The following is a 27,302-nucleotide window of genomic DNA, read 5'->3' as shown; positions in this document are numbered from 1 at the left end:
TGCTGTTGGTCCATTGTGCTTTATCAAGTCTAGAGTCAATGCCGTCAGCCATCTGTCAGGAGATTTAAAAAGCACTTCATGCTTCCATCTGCTAGGGAGGTTTACAGAGATACTGATTTTTTTCCAGCAGGACTTGGCACCTGTCCACAGGGAAGCCAAAACTACCAGAAGCTGATTTGCTGACCATGGTGTTAGTTACTGTGCTTGACTGGCAATTAGCCTGACCTGAACCCCATAGAGAATCTCTGAGAAAATGTCATGAGTTGGATGAGAGACACCAGATTCAACAATACAGACAAGCTAAACCTTGACTTCATAACACCCCAGCAGTGACACGGACTGATTAGCTCCATGCTACATCATATAGCTGCAGTAATTTGCACAAAAAGGAGCTCTAAACAATTACTGAGTGCAGAATTGAGCAACGTTTTCCAGAAGGTCAACGTTTCTGTGTAAATTTTTTTTTTTTTGGACTGGTGTTTTGTGTTATTCTAATAGATTGAATAATAGTTTTTTGATTTGTGAGCTGTAAGCCGTATTCATAACTATCAAAAAGAAAAATCGTCATGAAATATTTCACTTTGTAATGATTAATGTAGAATATGGAAGTTTCTCTTGGATCTTGAATTAAATCACAGTTAATTGGTAATGTATTTTTGAGACACATCTGTGCACTTGAATGGCCGTTTGGAAAACATAATACATTTTCAATGTTTTAGCTAATTTACTCATTATTCATTCATTTAATCATTAATTTATCAGTCTATCCTACCACCATAAGTCTTTTAAATACATTTCGTGTAGCTTTAAATAACCGTTAGAAATGTTTAGAAAATACCAAAAAATACTTTTTCAGCTATGTACTTAAGCTAAACGCTCCTAACTAACTGGTAATGGTATTTGGTAACTAGCCAACAAGCTATCATTGCTAGCCATGCATGGCTAGAATAAAGCGTTGCAGATTAATTTAACTGTAGTTTATCTGCATATTGATTTTTATCTTCCAGAAAAAAATAACAAAAAAGCTTTAGTCAGCATCATTGTGTGAGAAAAAACACATAGGAAACGAAGTCTCACATTCTCAGTTGGTTTTTAATGTTGTTACAGTAAGTAAAGCCTCAGTCAGTTTACCCAAGATTTCTCAAAATATACAATTATTTATCGTCATACATGTATGTTGTGCGACCCATACATACATGTATGCTTCCTTGGCCTTTATTATTAAGAATATATGATGCTTATCCCGCCCTTAAATATAGAAATATTTGTATCTTCAGCACTATTGCTCTTAAAAGAAGAGGAACTGTAACAGGACTGGCATTTAGCATTATACATTATGAAAATAAGTCATAATTCATCATCTGTGCAGATATGCTTCATGCATGTGTGTTATCAGCAGATATCCAATGGACCTAATTCCTCATGCAGAGAAAAGACGACCTTTGCATGTATTATTCAGATTTTAACAACATTTTCTAATGCAGTGAGTATGAATGTAGGTCACCTTTACATCTGAGCTGTGCCCATTCAGTGGTAAGGCCACACAGTCCCTCATTAAACTGAATCAGCATGTTAGTGCAGCACTGCAGAGCCACACAGCAGGCGTTTACAGGTCAAACATTACTGTTCTGTAGTTTTCTTTACCAGCAGTTACTGTGTAAGCCCTTGGCAGGGGTGTAAAGAAAATAACAGGAAAAAAAAGGAATAAATAGTTTACATATTTGTTTTACCAACAAGATCAAGAAATCCAAAGAATTGTTATGTAACAACATTTTTTAAGGTTGTGATGTGTTTTTTTTTTTGTTGTTGTTGTTGTTGTTGTAAAAGGAGAAACCGTCCATTCTGCATCTGGAAAACAAACACTTGAATGATTTGGGAAGCATGTCAGAATTCTGTATCAGATTTAGTGGAAAAGACTGATGCTGATTTTTTTTTTATTGGCATGCTAAGGTAGAGCTAACACTTGGTTAGCATAGCTAAGCTTCAGAAATGGACATGAAAGAACACAGCTAGCTTGGCTCATATCAAACACGGTCTAAAGAGACCCAGTCCGACCCAGTTTTAGAGTGTTGCGGACAGTCACAGCTCAAATCAAGCCAGTTGATAGGGTTACTTATGACTAAATTTGTCAAGTAACAAATAGATGGTTTTAAAACAATAGACATTATGTTTTAATCCTCAATCAGCGCCTCAGAGCCCAGAGAAAAAGTCAGGTGATCATGCCAATTACAAAGTTGACTACAGTTCCAGCTGGTTGCTACAGCAGAGTTTTGGACAGATAACCTCAGCTGTGCCCCTGGTGAAATACAGTCTCAGCAGTTAGTGTTTGCTCTGTTTATTGCAGGCCACACAAAATCCTCTAAACAATGAAACTGCTCCAGGAATAACCAAGAGAAATTGACCAAAAAAAACTGGATATCTTCAGCTTCAGGCTCCTAACATTGGCATAAGCCCCCCAGGTATTCTGTTGAGGCACTCACGGAGAACTCCAAAGTTTGGATTCTCTTGTTTTTTTTTTTGTTTTTTTTTTTTGAGGGACTTTTTTCCTAAAAGCAGAACTGCAATGGTAGCCCAGCTCAATATCAATGTACTGTGCTTTTTCATATTGTACACCATTGGTTCTCAACGCTGGGGTGCCACTGAGCGGGGGTCTCCAGATGCCCTAAAAAAACTAAAAATATTTTTTAAATTACACTGTTGACACTTAACACCAATTTTGCCAAATTTTAACCCATTTATCACATTTTCCCCACCAATTTTGCTGATTCAAACACATTTTTTCCACTTAAAACCCATTTCTGCCATTTTTTCTGCCTGTTTTTGCCATTTTTAAACCAATTCTTGCCACTTTTCACCCATTGTTGCCTCTGTTTACCCATCATTGCCACTTTTTACCACTTTTTACACCCATTTTAACCACATTTCACAATTTGATAAGCCGATTTTTGCCAGTTTAACCTATTTCTGCCTATTTTTTCTGTCTCAGTTAACCCTTTATTTCCATTTTAAATCAATTTTGAAATGTATAACATTATTACATAATGCAGCGTTATTACATAATGCAGCGCTACACACCCATTTAAGCCAATTTGAAGCCATTTCAGCCACTTTTTAATCCCCTTTTCCTACTTTTGGTTATTTTTTGCAACTAATCTAGTTTTTGCCATTTCTAACTCATTTCTGCTACTTTTAAAATCCCATTTTGCCACCTTTTCCACCACTGTTTGCCATTATTAACCCATTCTAGCAATTTCAATTATGTTTTGAACACAAGGGAGTTACATTTTTAAGAGGGCTATTTACTACACAAATGAATAAAAAAAGATATTTGCTTCTTTGATCAGAGAGGTTATTTTTCAGGTTAAATATTAAATATGGATACTACAGCTTAAATTTACAATCAACCATGATTTTGCTGACCTCAATGGGCCCCCAGTTTGGCTGGGCCCCAGAAAGCTATCCCATTAATGGGCGGCTTTGTCTGCACATGACTATTCTTGAATGTGTATGGCTGTGTTCAACCACCTTCAGGTACAGTAGGAATCCCCGGTCTCTGGCACCTTTATTTGGGGGGTCGCGGGCTGAAGAGGTTGAGAACTACTGCTGTACACATTGAGTTATGCAGCTTCAAGATAGGCATGAAACTGAAGCACAGAGAATCGTTGCAGAGGTGTGAACTGACAGACTTTATGAATGTTGCAGCACGGCACGTAGTGAGCAGATGCAACTTTCAGCTTGTCTCCGTGCAGATCTTTGGCCCTGAACTGAGCTTCAGTGATTCATGTAAATTTGTTGAATTTGATTTAATTGTGTCAAGTTAATTTTAGACAGAGCCAGCCAAGTTGTCTTCCCTAGTCTTTTTGCTAGGCTGTTTGCTTTTTGCTAAGTCTAAGCGAGAAATCAACGTAGCACATTTCAAAACTACTTTTTGGTATTAGATTAACTTAACTTTTGTGTTCCATAGGCAATAAATTTCTTCTTAGAAGTAACAATTTAACAGATTTAGCATTTACCAAAGCAGAAACAAAAAGCAGGGATAAGATTTGAACAAGAGGTTTGCAACACGAGTGTGAAATGGACTTAAATTAATCTACGTATTAAGGATGTCAAGCTAAAGTGAAAACCAAATCAGCTGGTAAAAAGTGGCCACAAATAGCGTTAGCTAACAACATACGCACTTTTGAAAACTTTAAAAGTGTTTAATTTTTTACCTAAAAATCCTGTGTTTTTCTCACTATTTTGTAATGCAGGCTTTGGCTATTGGTTACGAGCTTTTGCATTGCTAAATAACATCAAAAACACAGAGGCTCTCTAGGCTTAGCCAACGTTGTTATTCGGTCAATTTTTAACAAAAAACTGCTAAATTCAGGGAAAGAACTGTACCCATCTGTCACGCTGTATAGCTTAGCTCCCCGGCCGGTACAAGCAGCAAGTCTGACAAATTCTTACTCTTGCTTACTGAAATTACGCCACTAATGCCACTTCTACTGCTAGGTACCTCATATGACTTAACTTTAAAAATACTGGTATACCCCTTTAAGGACATCTTATAACAACTGAACACCGTCTATATTAATGAACTTTAAAAGAATATCTAAATAATCTAGTTCATCTACGAAATGAACCTTGAGGTCAAATATTTTCTCTTAACTTTTGAGGTAAATTTTATGAATTCTAGCTCTCAAGTAAATAGAAATATTTATCTCAATAAAGCATATTCGAGTATTAAGCACTAAATAATACAGAAGCCCTATTCAGACATGCATCAGAACATGACATTAAACCAATTTTGCTGCGATAACAATTAGTAATAAGTTATTTTCTTGAGATCTTTACTTAGTTACCTTTCTACATGTGGATAACGTTTTTCTCATATGGTGCAAATTCTAGTTTTTTTGGGATCGAGATTTTATTGTAGTTTTCGTGCTATCTTAGGATAACAAAGCTGGTTTTCCGTTATATATAATATGGGGGGAATAAAAATTTTTTAAAAAGCTTGCTGTCTCATGATTTGCCCAATATTTTCTATAGTCTACAGTGGAAAACTGAGTATATAAAATGTATGGATGCATGTCCACATTTGGCTTCAGTATTATAATATCCACTTTATAAATGTGTTATCTAAATAAGACCAATATACAGTTGCACATGTGCATTTTTTTTTTTTTGGATAACTTAATGATTTCAAGTACTTTTTTTTGCATTTACAGCTTAAAGCTACCGGAAATATAACACATAACAGGAGAAAAACTTTTTTCCCCGACATGAACAGAAAATGCATTTAAATTGTGCTCATAATACACAACAACTGCCCTTTAATATTGTGTCTCACCCTGGTTTAAATATAAACATAGCGCTTCAAGCTTTGGTTATGCTTTGTTAAGATGGCTACATATTCCAAACTGGAGACCCTGCTCTGCCAATACAAAGCAAATGTAACTTCTGCTGTTACAACCTGTCAATAAATACACATTACAGTATTACATGGGGCAAACTTTAGGATTATGCAACAACACAGGTGCAAAATGCATGCTCTGGTTACACATTAAAGATCATAACAAGCACTGAGTAGTTCTTCTTGTCTCTTAAGTTATTGAGGATGATGAAATCTTAAGCTGTCAACATACACAGGAGCTTCATCTTTGGACTTTTTGTGAGTAAAGCGTCATTTAATGAGCCAAAATGTGTGGTTGTTTGCTGGTAGCAGGAAAGTTTTTTGCTTTAGAAGGAGTTTCCTCCATAGGCTGGGCGGGGGAGGCAATATTGTGCAATGTCAACCATACTGCAGCACTCTTCTCCTTTAAATATACTGATTCAGTTAACAATACCATGAGTAGGAATGTGTGCAAAAACATGGAAAGTCTCTGGGTACATTTGGCTATGGCTTATTTCTTCTTGAGTGCAAGACTATTCTACATTAGAAGATACGGATACCTCTTAGCAGCATTAGCTAACACGCTACAGTGAGAGCTGGGTGACGGTTTCTCAAATGTCAATCCATCCTCAGTTTCTTGTGTCCGATGTGCTCAGAAGATGCAGTCCCATTTGCGTGCCCATTTGTTGGTAGAGGAGAGCCGTTCTGATGCTCCTTCTTTAGAGAAATGCTGTGCTTCTTGTAGGTCTTGTGTGAGAGAAAGAGAGATATGAGGAATTATTTAATGCAGATACAATAATACCTATAAAGTAAAGCAAGATTTATACATAGAGCAGCATGTTTTAGCTGTGCTTTGCCCAGTTAACAAATAGAGCATTAAGAGCATCAGTAAACAAATAAGACAATAAAATACAAAATATATTAGAATATAAGCAAAACCAGGATTTTGTTGACCATTACATCATCTCTAAACAGTTTAGCATAAACACCACTTCCAAGGTCACTTTCTTACAAGCAAAACACTAGAGAGGACAGTTTAAGTCAACTCACCAGCTGCACTTGATTTGCATAGTTCCTCAAACCCCATTAGATTTTTTTTTTAAATCAATGCTTCAACTCTTTATTTAATTCAATAAAGGACTTAAACACTTTTAGTCAATGTTAATGCAGTTCTGTGCAGAACTTTTAGGCATGTTTGGGCAAAAATTTGAAGTTGAAGCAAGGCATGTAATGGCGAGTGACACAACCCAAGTCGTGCTCTGGATGTCCTTGCATGTTACCAGAGGCACGGAAAAATAAGCTGTTGAAAAATAACAAAGTCCACAACTTTAGGGTGGAGTAAGGGAAGGATGTAGCGAGTGAGCATGGCCTGGGGAAACGTTGGAAAAATGCCAGCAGTCTCTGGGCATATTATGGGGGGGGGGGGGGGGGGCATACCAGGCGACACCCATGTGTGTTAACGTGTCAAGCTTGATTCCAGCCTGGGTTGTGACACACCGGACCCCATGATGAATCCTTGGCGCCTTACTTGCTTAAAACTTATGTACATGACCGTAGATAGTTACGTTTTTTTAATATGATTCTTTATGGTTCTTTGACCAAGAAACTGATGGTCACTCTGAATCAACTCCAGAGAGCCTGTGTGAAGCTGGGACAAAGTTCCAGAAGGACAACCATCGCTGCAGCCATCCACTGATTTGAAAAAAAAAAAAAAGAATTTAAATAATTGTAACATCAGGCTGCAACGTAACAAAACTGAAAAAGCAAAGGGGGTCTGGACACTTCTTGAATGCACTGTTCAACCTGAAAACATAATGCCTCTGGCCTCGACTATCACCAGCATGGAGGTATAAAGAGGGGCACCAGCAAAGCTCAGTGGTTAAATCTCTTGTGCAGAGACTGCAGCCCTCTCACAGTGGCAGTACTGAGTTTCACTCCCACCATTAGCCCTCTATTGCATGCCATCCCCCACTTCTCTCTATGTGATCTGAGACTGTATCCACTGATCTCTCCTCTAAACAAAGGGATGAAAAGCCTCAAAAATAACAGTTAAAATGAATTTTAGGGGCCATTTTCAGCCATGCATTTTGTGCCTTTGTGTATAGTAGCATTGCAGTGCAGGTGAGATTGAGTAAATATATACCTTACTTTAAACAAGCCAGATGTTACCAAACAGTTAAGCCACACAAAGTCATCAATCAAAGGTTTATGAAGAGATAAAACACTAACCTGAATGTAGAAGTTTGAGAAAAGAAAGATGAGCGTGACCATGTAGCTTATCTGGAAGTACAGCCATCCCATAGGGAATCCACACGGCCATACAACTGCACACAATGTCTGAGACATGGTTAGAAAGAACTGGATCTGTGGAGGAAATATGACACATACATGCAGACACACACCAAGGTGAGAAGGTGACACACAGAGAGCCTATAGGAGGGCTGTATTGATCCAGAGACAAAAATATCTCAGATAGGTGAAACAAGCAGCTGCACTGTATAACAGCTAAAGAGGCGGCTGTAGGTAATACCCCAATGACATTTCCATCTAAATAGCAACATCAGCTACATTATGTCAAATGAATTTAATGATAATCATAACAAAGGGAAGGTACAAGGCTGAAAATACAATTAAGTTTACACAATGTACGTGCAATTCAATTATTGATAACAGAATAAATGAAGAAGGAGAAGAAACATCTGTAATGCATTCCAAATACTTACTGCCTTATTTTTCATTTACATTTCAAAGGCATCATTAAATTAAGAGAACTGCAGGTCGCATACAAAACCAATACGTTATTAAATTTTGGATTGTAAATGGTCACTTTAGTATCTAATTACTTATTTGAATAGAGAAAAATAAAAAGAGCCTGTAGAATTGAGATGGAAAAAGAAATACTTTATAAATCCCTCCAATAGAGGGGTGATTTTAATTTTGTTATTAAACATGATATACACGAATAGGCTGAAATAAATGCACAAACAGGAAGGCTCTTATGGACATGCACCGATGGTGAGATGTCAGAATAAGAGGCTGCACATGAGCAGTTGAGTGTTCAGAGCCTTACTTAGGGGAATCTCGGCAGTTCTCAGGACATTGACTTGCACATCTCCAGCTACCACAATAATTTTAAAACTCAGTTCAACTGGGACTTGATCAAGCGACCCTCTGATTCCCAACAGACGGAGCCACTGCCACCCCAACAAACACAACTACTTTCAATGGAGTTTCAAACATGTTATGAAAAAATAACTTTTCAACAAAAAAAACCCAGGATAAACCCTGTACTGTAGTTATGAATTATATTTCTTGTTTGAGGAATACAAGTTTTTTTTAGAGAATTAAATTCAGAAACTTAGTGATATAAAATACAACATATACAGTATTCATATAATAAAACACAATAAAGTAGATAAACAGCATTAAAACCCATATATCACAAAACCTAATGATTCAGGTAAGTTACTTTAGAAGGGAGGACTTTGCTGGTAAAATCAGTTATTGTTATCACTGTTTTAGTACGAATTTTAAGTAAATGATCTTAAACTTCCTCTCTCACAGGGTGGAGAAAAAGGATGAACCCACCAGTTGAAACTGTGTGATGTATTTCTTCCACCAGAGGTACGGCCGCATAGATGGGATGGCTGAGAGGCCGTAGTACGAATACATCACGACGTGGACAAAGCTGTTTAAAGTGGCACCGAAGTACGCTGATGAGAGTCAGAGGGAGAGGTTATTTATCTCCAGTGTGAAGTAAAAGAGATTAAAAATCATCTAAGCCATCTGCAGCAAAGTAATACTCTTAATAAACTTATGATAAATAATTAAGCAGACTTACATGTGAGAAATATCTGAGTAAAAGTAGTAACAGTGAAAGCTTGAAAGTTTTGTGTGATAAAAGGGGGTTTTATAATGTTCTACATTTCTAGGCATACTCTGCAGACTGTAAATTGTAACAGTGTTTTATTTTACCAATAAACATGTGCAAAGTTCGACACAGTAGGTAATCATTGGATTGGGTAATCGCTCAACCTTCAGAGCTGTCAGCAGGCTGCTCTAAACTTCAGGACTGTGTGTGAAAACACACTCTGCTCACTGTAGAGTGGTTTCAGCTGAGGTACTTGACAGAAGTTAGTCTATTAGGCACAGGAGATGCGGCTCAGTGTAGCCCCTTTAAGAAGAGCCCGGCCAGTGCACCTGCACAGAAGCTATACAGAGCTGCAAGCAGCAGCCTAGAGTCCATACTGGCACTCAAACCAGTCCCTCAATAAAAGGGCCACACTGACCAGCAAATCCTGTAGCTAATATACTTATTACTGATGACTCTGCTGTAAAACCAAACTTTGCCTATAAAGCTGTTTTCAGGGCTGGGTTTGACATTAACACTTACAGTGGCCGCAGGGTACCCAGTTCATAACAAACCACCAAATATTCAACATGCTGGCATGGTGGTAGATGTGAAGAAAGGTGATCTGGTGATTATTCTTTCGTAGGATGAAGAAAAAGGTGTCCATGAACTCAATGAGCTTGGAGAAGTAGTACCACCACAGGACATTAATGATCTGAGAGGACACAGTGAAAATACAAAAAAAAGTTAAAAGAGGATTTAAAGCTCCTGTCAGGATTTTGGGGTTATATCAGTTTTTGTCTTATGGTTAATTTAAAATGTAATAATCCTCTGTTTCCAATTTATTTCATGCTTCTTAGAATCAGTCTATGGTGGGGTAATTTGAAAAAAGCTGTTTTGGTTGGGTGCTCGTCTGACCGCTACCCCACAGCAGGGGCGACAAAAATATAAAAGAGCTACATACCGTCTCCTCCTTCTTTTGGTCAGTTTTCTCACTTTTATTTTTCTGCCTCTAATTTTCCTTAGTTTTCTCATTTTATCATAAAGCTTTTATGTCTACTCTTTTTTATATTTTATACACAGTGCTTAACAAATTTATTAGACCACCACCCAAAGTAAGGTTTATGCCACAGCTGCCCTAAATTAACAGCATTGGTAATTACCAAAATCATTTTTTATGTTTCTGCAATGATTAATACACCAATATGTAGAAGCTCTTTAACCCAAATGATATTCTTAATGCTAAAATATCATTATTATTGTTATCCAGGAACTTTCAAATTTACTGATTTACAAAGAACCTGAAAAAATAGTAAAGCACGTTAATATTTCTTGATTCATGTGTCAAATTATAGTTATTTACTTGCATTCCTATACAGAAAAAAATAGTTTCAGTGATTGAATGTTATGCTTGATTCATTTCTGACTTCTCAGAGAAGCCCAGTGAGCCGGCTCAAATTTGGGTATAAAAACGTAATTTCAGTTTGAAATTCCTCATTCCTCTTCAAAATGTTAAAATGTCGAGAGCTCACAGAAAATGAAAGAGTCTGCATTAAAGTACTTCTTGATGATGGATTGTCTCTGAGACAAATATGACAGGTGGTCTAATAAATTTGTTAGGCACTATATATATATATTGTATTTATTCATTTGTGTGCTTTGTTTACTCCACTCTTGCTGCTGTAATTTGGAATTTCCCCTTGCGGGACTAATAAAGGAATATCTTATCTTATCTTTATGTTTTGATCTGATTCCTATTGCCCTTTTAACTCCTGTTGTAACTGATTATTTTTTATTATTTTATTACTATTATTACTGACTCACAGTGATCTAATAATCACAATGCATTTTAATTTTAATGCATTGTTTTTATTAATTTTTATTGTTTTGATTTCTATTCTTTTCTGTCCCTTCCTAATATTTTAAAAGCTCTTACATGTCTTTCAGCTCTTATTGTAGTTCGGGTCCTGTGTTGGGTTATTATGGGTTTTTATTTTGCTCCAGGTGTTTATTTTACCTTTTTAATTTTCATCATACTTTTTATACTTCTGGGGTTTTGTAATGTCTTTCTTGTTTGGCTGGGTTTTTCGTGGGTTCTTCTGTTGCTGGGATTGTGTTGTTCTTGTTGTTTTCTTATGCTTGTGTTGTGTTGTGAAGCTTTGTCTTATTTGTTTTTCTACTTATTGTCAAAGCACTTTGTGAAGGTGCCATATAATTGAAGTTATTATTAGTATTAATAAAGTATCATTATTAGTAGTAGTATTAATAAAGTATTATTATTATTTTTTAAAAATAGCAGTTCTTCTCTGTAATGGTCTAGTTTTCTTTTCCAGGTCATATAGAAAGGCTTTAGTACTCTTTGAGTCTGATCAGCTAGAAATCTCCACAGGAGCTTTAAAACAGGATCCCCAGGACTGAATGGGGTAGGACTGCTTTTAGTGTTAATGCACCCATTATGTAGAAAAAATTCCAAATGACAGCTAGATTGCCCTCTCAGGTACAGTCGACTAAAACTATGACTAAAAAGGTTCGTCCACAGCCTTTTTTCCATGACAAAAACTAGACTAAGACTAACAAAAATAGATCTGTGATGACTAAAACTGACAAAAAATAAATTCATTTTTCATCAAGATGACTAAAACGACACTAAATGTAATTTAGTTTTTGTTGGACATTCAAAATCCGTGATGTTTCTCCACTGTGAGTAAATCTGTCAAAAAACAAAGCAGGGACCCCAGGTTTAGCAGAGTGAACAGAAAACACTTCCATGATTTGGTACCGGATTTAGGCAAGAAAATAAATGCTTGGACTAAAAGTACAGACTAAAATGTGAGGACTTTTTATGGACTAAAACTAGACTAAAATGTTTTTGAGTTTTTGTTTACGAAAACTAGACTAAAACTAAAAAGAACAGAATGACTAAAATGAGACTAAAATGAAAATGCATTTTATTTAAAGACTAAAACTAAGACTAAAATTAAAAATAGCTGCCAAAATTAACACTGCTGGTTTCATGTGGCATTTTTAAATAAGTTTTGTCTGAACTATAGAAGGAATATTGCAACTGCTTTAAAACGGTTATTTTATTAACCAGGGCAAGAGTTTGCAAGGATTGATATGAATTCATTAACGTCTTTGCAATCATTTTAACCTTGTTTTCTATTTTTTTCTTATTCTGTCTTATATGACATTGCTCCAGGGCACCCCTGAAAAAAAGAGACCTTAGTTTTGGTGGGTTCTCTGAAAAAAAGATAAATAAATAAATGAAAATTTAAAAAATCTATTTTATTCCTGGAGAGAGAGTAAAAAATCACAGATAAATGTGTTTTCTACACAAGAAGTTTGTCCTAAAGGTCTCTGAAAGTGCAGGATGCATCATAAAGCAATTTATGCTTAGAGGTGACAGAGTGCTAGAACTTTTTATTCAATCAGTGCTGAACTGAAGAGCTTTGCAGATTTCATTTGAACTTTGTTTTCACCTCTGCAGCAGAGCTGAACAGAGTCATCATGATAACATGATTTGGATTAAACTGACTCAGTGTCTCTGCAGCTTATCTGCATGGATTTATAGATAGTTTTGCAGAGGAACGCAGTGCAATTCAGATGAAAAACAAAAAATTTCCCTTATTATTGTTTACTGTAGCTAGTGTACAGTCCCATCATGTTGTTTATTATTAAAGAAACAGAATGAGAAACCGTGCATGTTAGGAAATGACTCAAAAGATATGACTAACATAAATAAAAAATCTCCATATGAAAACAAAAAAGTTGAATGTTGTAAATTAGACTCACTTTATTATCCACCTCATGTGCGCTGTGCGTGTTCTGGCAGTAGAAGTTGTATCCACCGTGCCAAACAGCGGTAACAAGCTGAGGAAAGAGAGATTCAGACAATGATAAACAGTTGTTCTTCAATACATAACCTAAAGCCAGTCATTTCTGCACTTGAATCTAAATGTGAAACTGGGACAATATGAAGTGTTTTAAAATGACTTCCCTTTCCCTGGTAAAGAATACAGCTGCAGGCACAGACAGATTTAAAGCAAGATAACCACATTTTGACCCATATCTGTTTGCTGTCAGGTTGTGTTGACCAATCTTAAGCTGCTGACGTTGGTTACATTTAATCTACAGCATGAGCTCACCCTGCTACTGAAACATTATGACTGTCTTGATGGTTAAAGGTCATTAGGAATATGTCAGCTTTAAAGGTTATTGTAGAAACAAAAGCTTGCTCAGTGTTACATTTCTAAATCCTTTTTTCTGAGACAGAAACATCTATTTATTAAATAGTCTGGTATTTGAAGAGCTACAAAAATGGTCAACTACTGATAGAAACTGCATTCAGGAGTATCACAATTAAGTGTTTTAACCTCAAAAAGGAAATGTTTATAAGATGACTAAACCTTGCCATGTTCATACAAATTCACTGAAATTCCTTAAACCTCTTTGCCTATTTTTAATGCTATATTTCTATAGTTAATTGATCATTTGATCAATTGATTAACCAATTGATCATATATTTTAATTGCATGTTTAGATTATATTGTTTAGCATTTCAAAACAGGTTTTAGATCTGTATTGATAACACCATTGTCTTGATTTGAGGATCAAATGACTTTTAGACTTATTACTTAAATAAGTGCTAAACTGTTACACCAGCGTGGTCCAAAACCATGACTTAAAGTTAGAAAACAGCCTCAGGGGCTTATCCAGTGAAATACAGGGTCTGTTTTGTCCTTTTTGCTTAGGAAGGTTCCTAATGAAGTGAAACTTAGTATTTTAGTGTCAGCCATGATCAGGGCTGTTTAAATTTTCTAAATGAAAAGGAAAGGAGATTCATTGTTTCATTTATTATGTCCTTTTCCATTGGATACACTGGACCAGCCTTTACCAAAGGAGAGAGGTAAAAGACAACCCACAATTCTTCATGCCATCTTCATTTACAGGGGACATATTATGCAAAAAAAAAATCACCTTTTCAGGTTTTTCTAACAGAAATATGTGCCCCTGGCCTGTCCACAATCCCCTCAAGTACCAGAAAAATCCATTCCCTCTCTGCCTCTCTCTTTCTCCAACTTTCAGAAAATGTGTGCTGAAACAAGCTGTTCTCAGATTTTCCCCCCGTGACGTCATGTGGGGAGTTAGCCCTGCCACCTGTGCAACAAGTCCAGTCGTGAAATTTCCTCGCTCCTAAATATTCCACAGTCCACTGTCAGTGGTATTATAAAAAAGTGGAAATGACAGCAACTCAGCCACAAAGTGGTAGGCCACGTAAAATGACGGCACAGGGTCAGCGGGTGCTGAGGCGCATAGTGCACAGAGGTCGCCAACTTTCTGAGAAATGAGTCACAATCCCTGTCTTTAAGTCAAATCATTGTAACTTTCCTTCATATTAGATGGAAAACTGAAAAATATAACCAATTTAGCGTTTTGGCAGATTCCAATCTTTATGCTAAGCTACACTAGCCTCCTTCTTCTACCTTGTTTTGATTTTTGGAAAGGAAAAAGAAACAGGCAAATTCCGTAAAATGTCTAACTGGTTTTTATTTCAATATTTAGCTGAAGATAGTTAGCTTCGCTCAGCTAGCATGGCTCACAGAAGATTAAAAAAATCAATCTTTCTACCTCACTTGACTTATTTCAAGGATTTTTGTGCAGTTCAAAGCTAACATAGCTTCATTTTTTAATAAAATGAAATAATAGCGCCATCTGTCTTCTCATTCAGTACTCAACTTAAAACTGTTACAACTGGTGACACTCGAGCCAAAGATTCTGCTATCAGGAGGGAGATAGACACAGACTGTTGGTTAATAGAAATCTGCTTTTAAAAACAGATCTCCAAGTATCTGTAATCGATATACATCGAGATGTAAAATAAAACACTGAACTGTATTTTTCTTTGACAACTGTGAGCTGAATCGACTGTATAAGATGCCGTAACATTGCCTTGATAGTGAACTGTGCCGTTTTGTAGACACGTGAGTAGTAAAAGTTTCTGTGTTAGTCTAAATGATCTGCACTCTCTTCTAAATCCAGCTGGCAGAAAAAGCTTCTTGTCTCTCTGTCTGCATTGCGTAAGGCCTCAGTGGATGGCTGCATGTGGGGTGAACTTTTGGCAGTCCAAAATCAATGTCACCAAAAACTGGCCTCTACTTTGACATGATTAAAGTGCAGGCCAGCTTGGTTCTTGTCAACTTTCCAGGGGACAGAGGCTCATCACATACTGACTGTGATGAATTCAGTTTATTTATGCAGCCGTAGTTTTTCTGACAAAGTATCACATTATGTGTGCTTTAATGTCTCTGACGATTAACTACTTAATGCTATAAATCTTTAATACATCCCAATCCCTGTGCTAACTTGAGACAGTTTCTTGGCTGTGGTTTTATTTAGTAAAGCCTTTTAAAGCAGCAGACTGAAGATCTGTATTGATTTGGTGAATCAGCATTAAGCTAAAACATCAATGTGCATTTGATTATTTATTCTAAAGGGGGACATTTGAGTGCTTCCCCTAGGGAGTGAGACTCATCTTTTAAGATTTCTAAACAGGATTTACAATAAAATCCATTTGATGTTTTCTATAAAATCTGTAAAAACACTATTTTTAAGTCATTTAGCCAATGTGGCAAATGTTACTTTACAGCTCCTCCATTCTTTCACAAATGTTTGTAGAAACAGTCTGCATGCCTAGCTGTTTGATTTTATACACCTGTGGCCATGGAAGTGATTGGAACACCTGATTTCAAGTATTTGGATGGGTGAGTGAATACTTTTGGCAATATGGTGTATACAACAAATGTTTGCATGGCTTGGTGCTTGATTATAGAAACATGTGGCAAATACTTTTTTTTCATAAAGTGTAGCTTTCACTTCATATTAAATAGACTTGTATAGTATCTCTATTTTCAACATTAATACTCAGGTACCTCCTGCTAATCACACAAGTCATTCAAAGTGCATTTATTTCATTTATTTTTTCTTTGTGTGCTTGTTTAGTCATCTTTGTTTCTGTCTTTGTTATGCTGCTGTTGTTTTTGTTTCTGAACAGCACTTTCTTCATACACTTTTTAAAAATTATGAAGCTATCATACACACAGGAGTGGTATAAACCTTATCATCTAGTATGTTGTAAAAGTTCAAATAAAAATCTGGTTCACATCTAGTTGCACAGCTCTGTTTGTTCATAAACTAATGTGATATGGTAGTGGTTGCTCATAGGTAGTTTTCTGTCTGTTACCTCATAGAACATGTAGAAGGACAGGAGCGTGAGGCCCAGATTGTAGAGCACCAGGAAGCCTCTGCAGGAGTACGGCTGCCTGTGTCTCATGTACCTTGGCCCCATCCACACGATGAGAAGGTACATGACTGTGAGCGCAAAGGTAGGTGGGTAGTTGTCGAGCAGCAGCCATCCCCTCACCCGCTGATCTAAGATAAGGAGATACAGAGGCCAGTTTTTAACTGCTGGTGAGCTGGCCTCATTCTAAGAGGAAAAGCAGCGGTTGTGCACACTGAGGAATGTTTGCTCAGTACCTCAAAAGGTTAACAACAAGGTGGTGAAAAACTATCTTTGTGCAAGTCCTTGCAAAAGGACAGCATGTAATGAAATACCTGGGTGTTGAGTAATATTTATCTCAACTGTTTCAGTTTAGTGCTCTGCTGTAATAAAATAAAGTAACCACAGCATTGGGGGAGAAAACTGCAACACAAGGGCAACATACTGTATTTTATATTAAGGACTACAATGACAATGCAAACTTTACTTACCTCTTGGGCCCATCCATGACTCTAAATAAGTGTTCAGTTTATAGTTGAAGGTCTCCATTTGTCACCTATAAACAGAGAATGTATGATGAATGCTCATGTCCATTCCAAGGAATACAGCAAACTGAATATTATGTTTATGATTTACAGACTGGTTAGCATGTAGTGCACCTTTTGACACTATAGGAACTAGCTTATTTACTCATTCAGCAGACAGGAAGCAATATCAGCATCTATTCAGAGATGCATTTCCTGCGACTGGATAGATACAAGTAAACAATGGTGGTTGGTGAAGAAATTAGCATGGGTGTAGCCACAGCCGCAGTTTTATTCAACCTGGACAACATTTCACTATTAAAGTCCCTGTAAAGTGAAATCCAAAATGTGTGTCTTAACACACTAAATATGTTGGAATACAGTTGCTGTAAACACATGAAAACACTGAGATCTACATGTTACTGAGTTTTGGATTTAGACTGTTATTAAGTTTTTCACCTTTTTCCTGGCTGGGTTCAATGTGGGCGGGGCCAATATGTGGGCTGTGGGGAATAACCCCGCCCCCTCAACACTATGATATAAAATCCCAGAGCAGCTCATCTCAGTTAGTGATGGGTATTTCGGCTCTTTTCAGCGATCCTGCTCATTTGGCTCAGCTCAGCAAAAAGAGTCAGCTCTTCCGGCTCCAAACCGGCTCTTCATTCATGCACCAGTTCGACTTAATTTGACCTGCCATTTTATTCAATGTTATAACATATGATTGATATTCAGGCAGGTATTTTACTCCAACTATGCTCAATTTTTATAGCTGATGAAAATATCATTTAATTTTTTTTCAAAATCTACTCTCTCCCCAAAACACCTTGTGGGTCAGATGAAATCTGCTCACTGACATAAAACATTAATGTTACACCATCAAACATGAGTCCTTAATGCATGGTATGGCTGTGGTAGAGGATAAAAGATCATCCGATCATCCCTACTAATTAATCAAATAACACACAGACACACACAATCTATTTACAAATGATAATAATGATAATAATAATAATAATTATTATTATTATTATTATTATTATTATTATTATTATAAAAATATAAAACAGCTCTCTATCAGGATATGGCTCTGATCGTTCACATAAAAGAGCCGGCTCTTTGAACCAGCTCGTTCATGAACGACCCATCACTAATCTCAGTACAGTCTGTTGTTAGCTGATGTCACTGTCTTTACTGAAAGTTAACAGCCAGTTAAATGCTGTTTTTCTGTTCATTGTGACATAAATTTGTCAAATCTAATAGCTACAGTAGTCTATGGATCACACAGAGATGAATTCAGGAGTATACGCAAAAAGTGTTTCTTGTCGTATCAGCGTTTCATCCACACGGAAACGCCGTTTTGGGTGACTGTAAACGACACTTTTTGAAAACAGGTCCCAGAGTGCACAACTCCTTAAATGACTACTGTTTCGTCTCCGTGTGGACAGCCAACCGCATCTTTCTCAAAACGAGTACATCACACATCTCTTAAGACACCTGTGCGAGTCTGACCAAAACAACAATGGCGGAATACACGGTTGTGTTTGTGCTGCAGAAGCTACTGAGCTTGTTATGGCTTTTACAGCAAAATCTGATGCTCCTTTAGCACCATCAGGAAACGCATACACCATATGTTCTTCAATCCAATGTGGAGAACAACCAGAAGGGCAACTAGAAGAAAGTTTGTTTCAGTTTTCTGTGATCTTCTTCTCTCTTTTGGTGCATTTCCATGGCAGCAATGCAGCACCACATACAGGCTTGGCATATGCACTACAGCGTTTTCAGTCGTTTTCAGTGGATCAGACGATCCCGTCTTTACAGAAAACTTTTCAAAACGAAACAGCAATATATCATTTTCGTTTCGTGGACAGGGCCTTTGTCTGTTCTTCTCAGGTCAACACAAGGTCAGGGGGCAGGCTGATGGCGTGAGTGCTTTCCTCAATTCAGATTTTAGGTTTTTTTTTAAATCTGAGAGGATTGTATTTCTCCTGAGTGGGCATGGCTTCAGCTCATTTAACGACACACCCACACCATCCTGGAGCAGATTTTACTGCCTCATTTTCATGATTTTGAAGCTTAATTTCATACTTCTAGAAGGTGTCATGATGTGCAGATTCTGTTTAAAGATTTAATAGTGGCTTTTGTAGCCTCTAGTTCTGAAGAGACAGGCAATGTTGGGAGAAGGTGAGGGATAACATGCATCAAACCATGTCAGAATCAGGAGTTGAAGGACTGCAGCCTCAATTGAGGGGAAGTATTTTTGATATCAGTTTGTTGGTTTCTTCTGTGAGTTTTAAAAATAGCTGGTGTAACAACATATGTGGACAGTTCTACTGTCATATTTATACACTATTCCCTAGTTGGTAAGTACTTTTTCACTTAAGATATTTTTATTTAAAATATCTAAATTTGCTGCTTTAGTCAGCACAGTCAGCCCATCCCTCTAAAAAAGCAAAAGGCCTTTTACGTGAGTGTAAAATGTGTGGATGTTGGTAGCTGGGTGGATCACTTAGTGTTTGATTTATTAGTTATTACTGATTCTCATCTTCCTCTTGGCCACAGACTGCAGAGAGCCTGACACCGCAGCCTGGAAAAACATTTTTAGTTTCAAAGTTTTCCAGCTGTGGTAAATTAAACTGATTGGACAGGATTTGGAAAGGCACTTATAAGGCCTCACAGCTGACAATGCAAGTCTGAGCACAAACCAAGCCAAGAGGTCAAAGGAACTGCCTGCAGAGCTCACAGACAGGATTGTTGCAAGGCACAGATCTGGGGAAGACTACAAAAACCTTTTTGTGGTACTGAAGGTTCCCAAGAGCACAGTGGCCTCCTGAGTGAAGGTGGGACAAAGCTCCAGAAGGACAACGATCACTGCAAACCTCCGTCAATCTGGGCTTTATGGCAGAGTGACTAGACAGACGCCTCTCCTCAGTGCAAAACACAAGAAAGCCTGCTCTGAGTTTGCAAGTAGCCACTGAAGGACTCCCAGACTGTGAAAACAAGATTCTCTTGTCTGGTGAAACCAAGTTTGAACTGTTCTGCCTCAATTTAAAGCATAATGACTAGAAGAAACCAGGCACCACTCATCACCTTGCTAATACCCTCCCTACAGTGAAGCATGGTGGTGGAAGCATCATGCTGTGGGGGCTTTTTTCAGTAGCAGGGACAGGAAGACTAACCTGACATGCCAGATGGATGTGTTTCACACATCCATCTGGAAAAGCTTCAATAAGAAATGTTTGAGAAAAGGCAGAGGCTTTAAAAAATACTCGGAGTATGATTGGGTGAACGTTCTGTCTGTCACATCTCTACGGGCCAATCAGAGCAACAAAACACTGACATAGCTGCTATCAAGCTGCGCATGCGCAACTACTGAGGAATAACGCAAAACATGGTGACTATAGACATGCAAGTACTCAACTTTTGTGTTTTTTAAAAAGAAAACAACCCAGTTCTGTTCTTTGTTCTTCTTTTAACAAAGGAATGTTGTCATGTTCTGATAAAACTGGCGCTTTAGCAGCATCCACGCTAAGCTCTTCCTCCATAACTACACCAGCACTTGCTGCTGCTTGTTAACGTCACGTCTCTGCTGCCCCTGAAAGTACTGCCCCTCATCGCTGATTGGTCCTGTCACTTTCTAACCAGGCCCAAATGGTTCAGATGGGAGCTTTTTAAGATGGATTCGCCAGTGAAAAAACACAAGGAAACGGGCGTATCATCTGCTTAGCAAGGTTACTGGAAGACTAGTCAGGGTTGAGAAAAATTTGGATGTAGCAATGTACAGAGATGTCCTCAATGAAAACCTGTTCCACAATGCTCAGGACCTCAAACTGGGCCACAGGTTCACCTTCCAACATTACAATGTCCCTAAGCACACAGCCCTACAATGCAGGCACAACTCTGTAAATGTCCTGAAATGGCCCAGCCAGAGCTCTGATTTAACCCTATCTAACATCTCTGGAGAGACCTAATAATTGCCGTCCACCAACGGTCCACATCCAACCTGACTGAGCTTGAGAGGATTTGCAAAGAAGAATGGCAGAAAATCCTCCATCCAGGTGTGCAAAGACAAAAACTCTGCTGTAGAAGATGCTGCACCCAGGCTGAAGTACACACATGTAAAATGAAGACACCGAGTCATGCACTGATAGGGAAATGTCAAAGTGAAGGCTGTAAACTCAAGTGTAAGTATCAGAATCATTATAAGGAAGGAGAAAATGTCCTCCAACCATCTTTAGCTTTAAATCACTCATGCAGGGTCATTCTATCTGCAGAGAAAATGCAGTAAAAAATCCCAGCAGCTTGTTTACTTACAGTAAAGCTAAAACACTCAGGCACACAGTCTTTATTTAGTATCCTGTCAGAGGTATTTGCTCAGTCCTGCAGGCCTTTATGTCGGCTTTTAAATTGCAAGACCCCGATGTATCACTTCAGGTTTGCACAAATGCCTCCTCACAGCCACAGAAATATCTGTGTTCTGTGTTCCTTTTCCACACTGATGTGTTTACAAGGTATACGTTTAATTTAGTCCAATTACGTCACAGACCGCTGCACTGCCGGACAGCCTCTACACCTGCGTCTACAGCTGCAAACATAACAGTGACACTCCAGTCTTTCTGGTATGTTACGTCCTCATAGAATGCCTCCTTTATATGTGATACGTGACTAAAGACCATGCAGACCTATACACTGACTCTGTTTGTCCATCCAAGACATGCAACCCTGAAGAAAATCTCTAGACATAATGATAATTCAATCTGATTTTAGCTGCAGACGGTTTGCATTCTTTCATTTCAGGTCAGATTTGTATGTTTCAAGTAATACTAAAACTGAGCTTTAAGGGTTTACTGAAAAACACAGACTTTGAATCCAGAAACATGAGAATATATTTAAAGTGTAGCTAAAATGTCTCACTGAAGATGCTTGAAACTACAAATTTATGTATTTAAATCATGGCTTAAACAAGTAAGGAAGCATTTGCATTCGGCTTTGTTGGCATGCATCAATACATTCATTTTAATCCATATACAGAGGTTAACTTAAATCCTGTAAATATTAATACCCCTACACTTGATCCCATTGCATAATAGAATAAAAAACCTTTTCAACCCTTCATCCAGTGAAAATTGTACCTTTTATGATCAGAAATGTAAGTCTTATGGCTTCAAATCAGAGTCCCCCCTTTCTTATTCTGACCTTGGTAATATCTGAAACAAGTCCTGCCTAGTGAGACACACCTTATAATAAACCAAATGAGAACTGTGTAATAATTGATATGAAGACATTGCAACATCCTTTTCAGGGAAGTGCAGTAACATGTGACTTTATAGATCAACTCATTCACAGTGGAAACCATTTCATTTGTAAAGATAATTTTCCAGTATTCATAATTCAATATACTGAATGATGCTGTATTCATTCTGTGTGTATGCACTGCTTAGAAGAGCCAAATCTCACTGATCTGATCTGAGATAGAATCTAATATAAGTTATCTATCAAAAGCTTCCTTGCAGACATGTAGCTGGGCAATAAAAGGCGTGTCCACACAGATAAACTAAAACGAGCTGCTTTGTTGTCAACCACAGTGCAGCAATATCCTTGCACTGATGATCAGAGATGTTTAGATAACATCAGAACATGATAATGGTGAGCCACAGCAGGAGAGCAAATTAGCAGCCAGTTAGTGTTAGCCAGCGTTATGCTGCAAAATATGTCAAAGCAATCAATCCTCCAGAAATAGTAATGCATCATTCTGGACTAACACAGACTCTTCTGTGTCTGTGTCATCATCAGAGCTGGTTATGATTTATTCAAACAGTCTTATTGACTGTAAGGGTAAGGGTCAGGCCCTGTGACAGTAAACAGCATTATCCAAAGTAAATCCACCTTCATTGTTTGGTTTCTACAAAACTAACTCTCCATTTAAAATCTCTGGCTGCATTAGGGGAAATGTGGGTAATGTTTAAAATTAACTATCAGGGCTTCTTGATAAACCTGATTTTTACCAGGTCTCTGCATCAATATAATCACATCTCAGTCAGTTATAAATAGAGCAAGAATTTAGATATGCATTGATTATGTGCAGTAAAATGGCATGATAAGGGAGCCTGTGTTTTGCCCTATTCTAATGAGGATGGATGGATGGATCATCAGTTTATTTATATAGCACTTTTAAAACAACCACAGTTGACAAAAGCACTACACATGCATGCAATAATGATATATAATGGCAGCACTATTTAACACTTTATATTGTGAAGCGCTGGTGAAGTTTTTCTCCCTTACACTGGTTTATCATGATACAGCTAGATATTATCAAGATATTTTTATCCTCTACAGATATCAGTATTGAAAAGTCAAATGTCAACATGTACTGTACATGAAAAATGGCTTAAAAACAAACTACCCGTTTGTGGAAAAAAACAACACTGAATAAAAAAGCTCTTTAAATAATACATTGTCATTCAATAAGCACATTTCTGTTAATGGCTCTTTCTTCAAACAAGCTTTTACACCGAGCAGCTATTAAAACTTTAATCAGCATAACTGTATCAGTATAAATGGTACTGTCTTACCCAATATGTTTGAAAATGAGTTGTCAATTTCAAACAAATTCAAACTAACAAATCAGCAGGAAAAAGCTCTTAAAACTAAACTTAAATTGAACACAGAAAGTGAAAACTAAAAAAAAAAAAAAAAAATACTAATAAAAAATCCAAAACTATGATAACCTTGGTGCACAGTGATGACATCAGTATTGATGCACGTGTGTCTGATCAGGAGAATTGGTGCTTGTGTCCTAACAGACATTTACTTCATTTTGGAGCTGAAAAGAGTGAAAAGCTATCATTCAGTTCTGAAGCTCAAATTATTATCAATCCATTTTGCCACCATTTACCCATTTTTGCAACTTTTTGACCGTTTTTGTCATTTTCTGCCCATTTTTTCCACTTTTAACTTTTTCACCACTTCTGCCAAGTTTTTGCCACTTTTAACCCATTTTGCATAATTAGGCCTTTATTTTGCAATTCCGTCATTATTTTCCGTTAAATTTGTTTCTATGCATTCTACTTTGTTCTGTGACACCTTGACATTCGTGCACATCATGGCTTAGCAATGAAGTCTGACATTACTTTCTAAAAGGGAGTCACTAGTGGCCCCATGATATGATATTACCCCAGTACTTGGGTCACGATTCAATATTATTGCGATTTTCAACATTTTGCAATACAGTTAGTATTGCAATACTATATAATGCAACATATACAACTTTTTCAACTGTTTAGCTGATTTAGCATTAGTCTTGTCCTCATGTTTGTTGTATTTCCGCAGTATTTTATTTCCTCAGCGCACTTCTTGCAAACCTCATGTGTCATGTCGAGCTCATTCGTGCCCTGCTTGCATTCCTAACGTCGTTCCCCTGGTGCTGCCATGTTTGTTGTACCAACTTTCTCCTGCTCTATGACTGTCACTTCTGCTGACCTCACTGGATAAACAATTGTCCAAACAATTTATTTTATTTTTCCATTTGCATAGACTTCAGTTTATATTAGCAATTTAGTTTTAAAAAAATAGATACTTGGTGGATCAGACGATACAATATATCACTAGACAAAATATTGTGATACGGTACTGTATTGTTTTCTCTCCCACCCCTACTATATGGTATACAATGTGCCCATCCACATTAGCATTAAAAATAAAAAGTAATGCTAAGGCTTTATTGTAGGGCAGTATACCCACAAAGATAAAACTCATTTTTGTTGCTTTAATAAGAGTGGTTATTATTCAGGTTAAATGTATAATATGGTTTTGACAGCTTAACTTTACAATGGACCATGATTTTCCTGATGTCCATGGGCCCCAGAAAGCTCCTCTTTTCTGGGCTGTTTTGACCTACAATATATGCAGCAACTTTAAGCTTCTTGAATGACTTAACAGAAATTATAAATCTTCTTGCCTGTGGTCTAGTTTGCTTTTTAAAATCATGAATGGAGCAGTACTATTTACAGCCTGTTTTACAAACAACTAAATAACTCCACACAGGACCTTTAATGTTGACACACTGCCCCTTACTCTAGCGGTCTTTAGAGCCATATTTTCGTTTAAAAATGACGCATTATGGTGAATGCATGACATCAATGTGCCAAACGTGCTCTTTGCACCGTAACATTGCACTGAAGCGTCACACGTATTTTAACAGCACTTTCCACACAGTATAAACAGGCTCTGTTGCTAAACTGAAAGAAGTCCACCGAGCTGATGACGCTGATATCTCATTATGTCATCCTCTTGTTTCACAGCCAAAACTTCCGCTGATGATATAATTTAATTATTTTAATAAACTTATCACATCCTGTCGATCGCATCCAGGCTACATGAACAGTAGAGGTCACCGCTTCAGCATCACCCAAACTCATCGCTCGTTCAGACGCCATACACGCTGCAGCATTTTAGAGTAAAACAGCATCAAACCTCAGCGGAAAGTCACCCACGTAGCGTGAAATGTTGAGCGTGTGATGAGCAGCAGCTGTGTGCAGAGGACTGCCTACCTTTGGAGCAGAGAAAGCGTCAGTGAGAGTAACCTTGGCTGCCTGGATGGCCGGTCTGAGCACAATGTGCAGCCTTGTCGCTCAGTGGAAAAATAGTGGGAGGAACTCGCAGGCTGGCCCATCGCCCTGCAGGAGCGGAGCAGCCAGGAGGTGACCCGGTGTGTTGCAACCACATACACACTGTCAGAGAGATGAGAGGAGGGGTTATGTGTGTGTCATAGTTGCAGTTTAATGAGTTTGGGTTCGGTTGATGGTTAATTCGCAGCACGTGGAGACATGAATGCGAGGAACACGCGGTTGGTTAAGTAGGTGCTCTGCGTTGAAATATTTTTACTGAGTCATTCTAAAGGAAAATAAATTTTATAACGAAATCAGAATATTTATTTAATGCACAAAATAAAACACCCAGGGATGGGATAGGATGCCCGAACTTTATAAGCTATGGTGGCCCAGGAGGGACACTGACTTATACAATATGACACACGTCGATGTTGCAAAGATTTTTCACATTATTTGGCTATCTGCCATTTTTCATACTTTTATCACAAACTTGCATAAGGCTATTCTAAATGTATTATTCCACTCAATAAACGAAAGCAGTCACCTTGACAATTTTTCCTCTTAAAACAAAAACAATGCTTTTTAATCATATTATAACTTTGCTTTCAGACCTATTTGTGAAGTGTGTCTCAGAAGGAGAGTTTAAAGGTCATTGCTCTTCTGGAATAATTATAATTTATATATATATATATATATATATAAAACCCTCTATGGGACAGTGTTGCCTGGAGACAACATACCACTTTTTGGCCTTGTGCGCTCACATAATACATTCCCAAGTATGATCGAATACTTAAAAAACGACAGGACCTTAATTAACCCAAACAGTGTTCTGACTTGTCATATGACTCTCAGGAAGCCATCTTCAACACTTTTTGTGCAGACATTCTCACACATAACAGCTCGGCCATTTTGTTGCAAAAGAACTGCAAGAAAATATATTTTCCAGATATTTCTGAGGGTGGAAAAAAACGGGTACATAATTATTGGTGGTAAAGTTTAATTTCTGGTTGTTAAATGTTGCTTTGTGGATCAATAAATAATGGAAAATGGTTAAAATATACACGTTGCCTTGAGGCAACACTGTACCATTATGAAACACTGCAAACCCTGTAATGTTATGGATTCACAATGATACCATTGCATTTTGGTATTGTGCATTTAGGTATAAAGCTATTATTACTGAAATAAAAACAAGGACAGTGAGATTGATCATGATAAGAACGATGATGAGGAAAGTGAAAAGTGATGTGGATCAGGATGAGGACAGTGAGGATAAATGTACAGCAACAAGTATTACCAGTGTACAGTAAGATAGATATTAAAAATAATTCTTTTCATCATTAAAGTTTGAATTACATGAATTGCAACCTGTTGCAGCTCCTTGCAATATGCTTTAAAACAAATTTTGTTCAAATTTTAAATGATGTTTTTTCTTGTTCATTCCATACCATTATGGAGCAGTGTTGTCTTGAGGCAACGCACCCCAAAAAGTACCCTTCAAAAAAGTTATTTTAAAATTTTTTAAAATCATGTTTATTTAGTCTATTTTCATACAAAAAACACCTCAAATATTTTTCCCACCTGGCATCCTATTGCATACCATAGAGAGTTAAATCACAACATAAAGAAGCCCGGTGATTGACTGGGAACCAGTTTCCAGTCAAGC

General features: G+C 37.4%; 1 protein-coding gene across 3 annotated transcripts; it reads right to left on the bottom strand.

Moving 5' to 3' along the window:
• Window positions 1-1,073: 1,073 nt before the first annotated feature.
• elovl5 (ELOVL fatty acid elongase 5) lies at window positions 1,074-25,761 on the bottom strand. Of its 3 annotated transcripts, XR_005992003.1 has the most exons (9): window positions 25,574-25,761; window positions 16,992-17,056; window positions 16,465-16,652; window positions 13,017-13,094; window positions 9,768-9,939; window positions 8,963-9,087; window positions 7,604-7,738; window positions 5,935-6,121; window positions 1,074-1,848 (listed from the first exon to the last, which is right to left on the bottom strand). XR_005992003.1 is itself a non-coding variant. In XM_041789298.1 (8 exons), the coding sequence occupies exons 2-8, from the start codon at window positions 17,047-17,049 to the stop codon at window positions 5,993-5,995; spliced, it is 885 nt and encodes a 294-aa protein (XP_041645232.1). In that variant the 5' UTR covers window positions 17,050-17,056; window positions 25,574-25,761; the 3' UTR covers window positions 5,293-5,992. The 3 variants fall into 3 exon arrangements, 2 of the variants coding, with proteins under 2 accessions (XP_041645232.1, XP_041645233.1); XM_041789298.1 differs by lacking the exon at window positions 1,074-1,848 and having other exon boundaries at window positions 5,293-6,121; XM_041789299.1 differs by lacking the exons at window positions 1,074-1,848; window positions 25,574-25,761 and adding an exon at window positions 25,497-25,556 and having other exon boundaries at window positions 5,293-6,121.
• Between the last annotated feature and the right edge of the window lie 1,541 nt (window positions 25,762-27,302).

Source organism: Cheilinus undulatus, linkage group 6 (assembly GCF_018320785.1).
Source record: "Cheilinus undulatus linkage group 6, ASM1832078v1, whole genome shotgun sequence".
Lineage (NCBI taxonomy): Eukaryota > Metazoa > Chordata > Actinopteri > Labriformes > Labridae > Cheilinus > Cheilinus undulatus.
The sequence above is the reverse complement of the archived record's forward strand: the minus strand, read 5'-3'. Positions and strand labels throughout refer to the sequence as shown.

Excerpts from the sequence above, each read along its gene's own strand:
- elovl5 (XM_041789298.1), bottom strand. The coding sequence starts at position 17,049 with ATGGAGACCTTCAACTATAAACTGAACACTTATTTAGAGTCATGGATG. Across the intron at positions 16,653-16,991 it reads GTCATGGATGGGCCCAAGAG|ATCAGCGGGTGAGGGGATGG; the intron begins GTAAGTAAAGTT and ends TCCTTATCTTAG. Across the intron at positions 6,122-7,603 it reads TCTCAAACTTCTACATTCAG|ACCTACAAGAAGCACAGCAT; the intron begins GTTAGTGTTTTA and ends CTCTCACACAAG.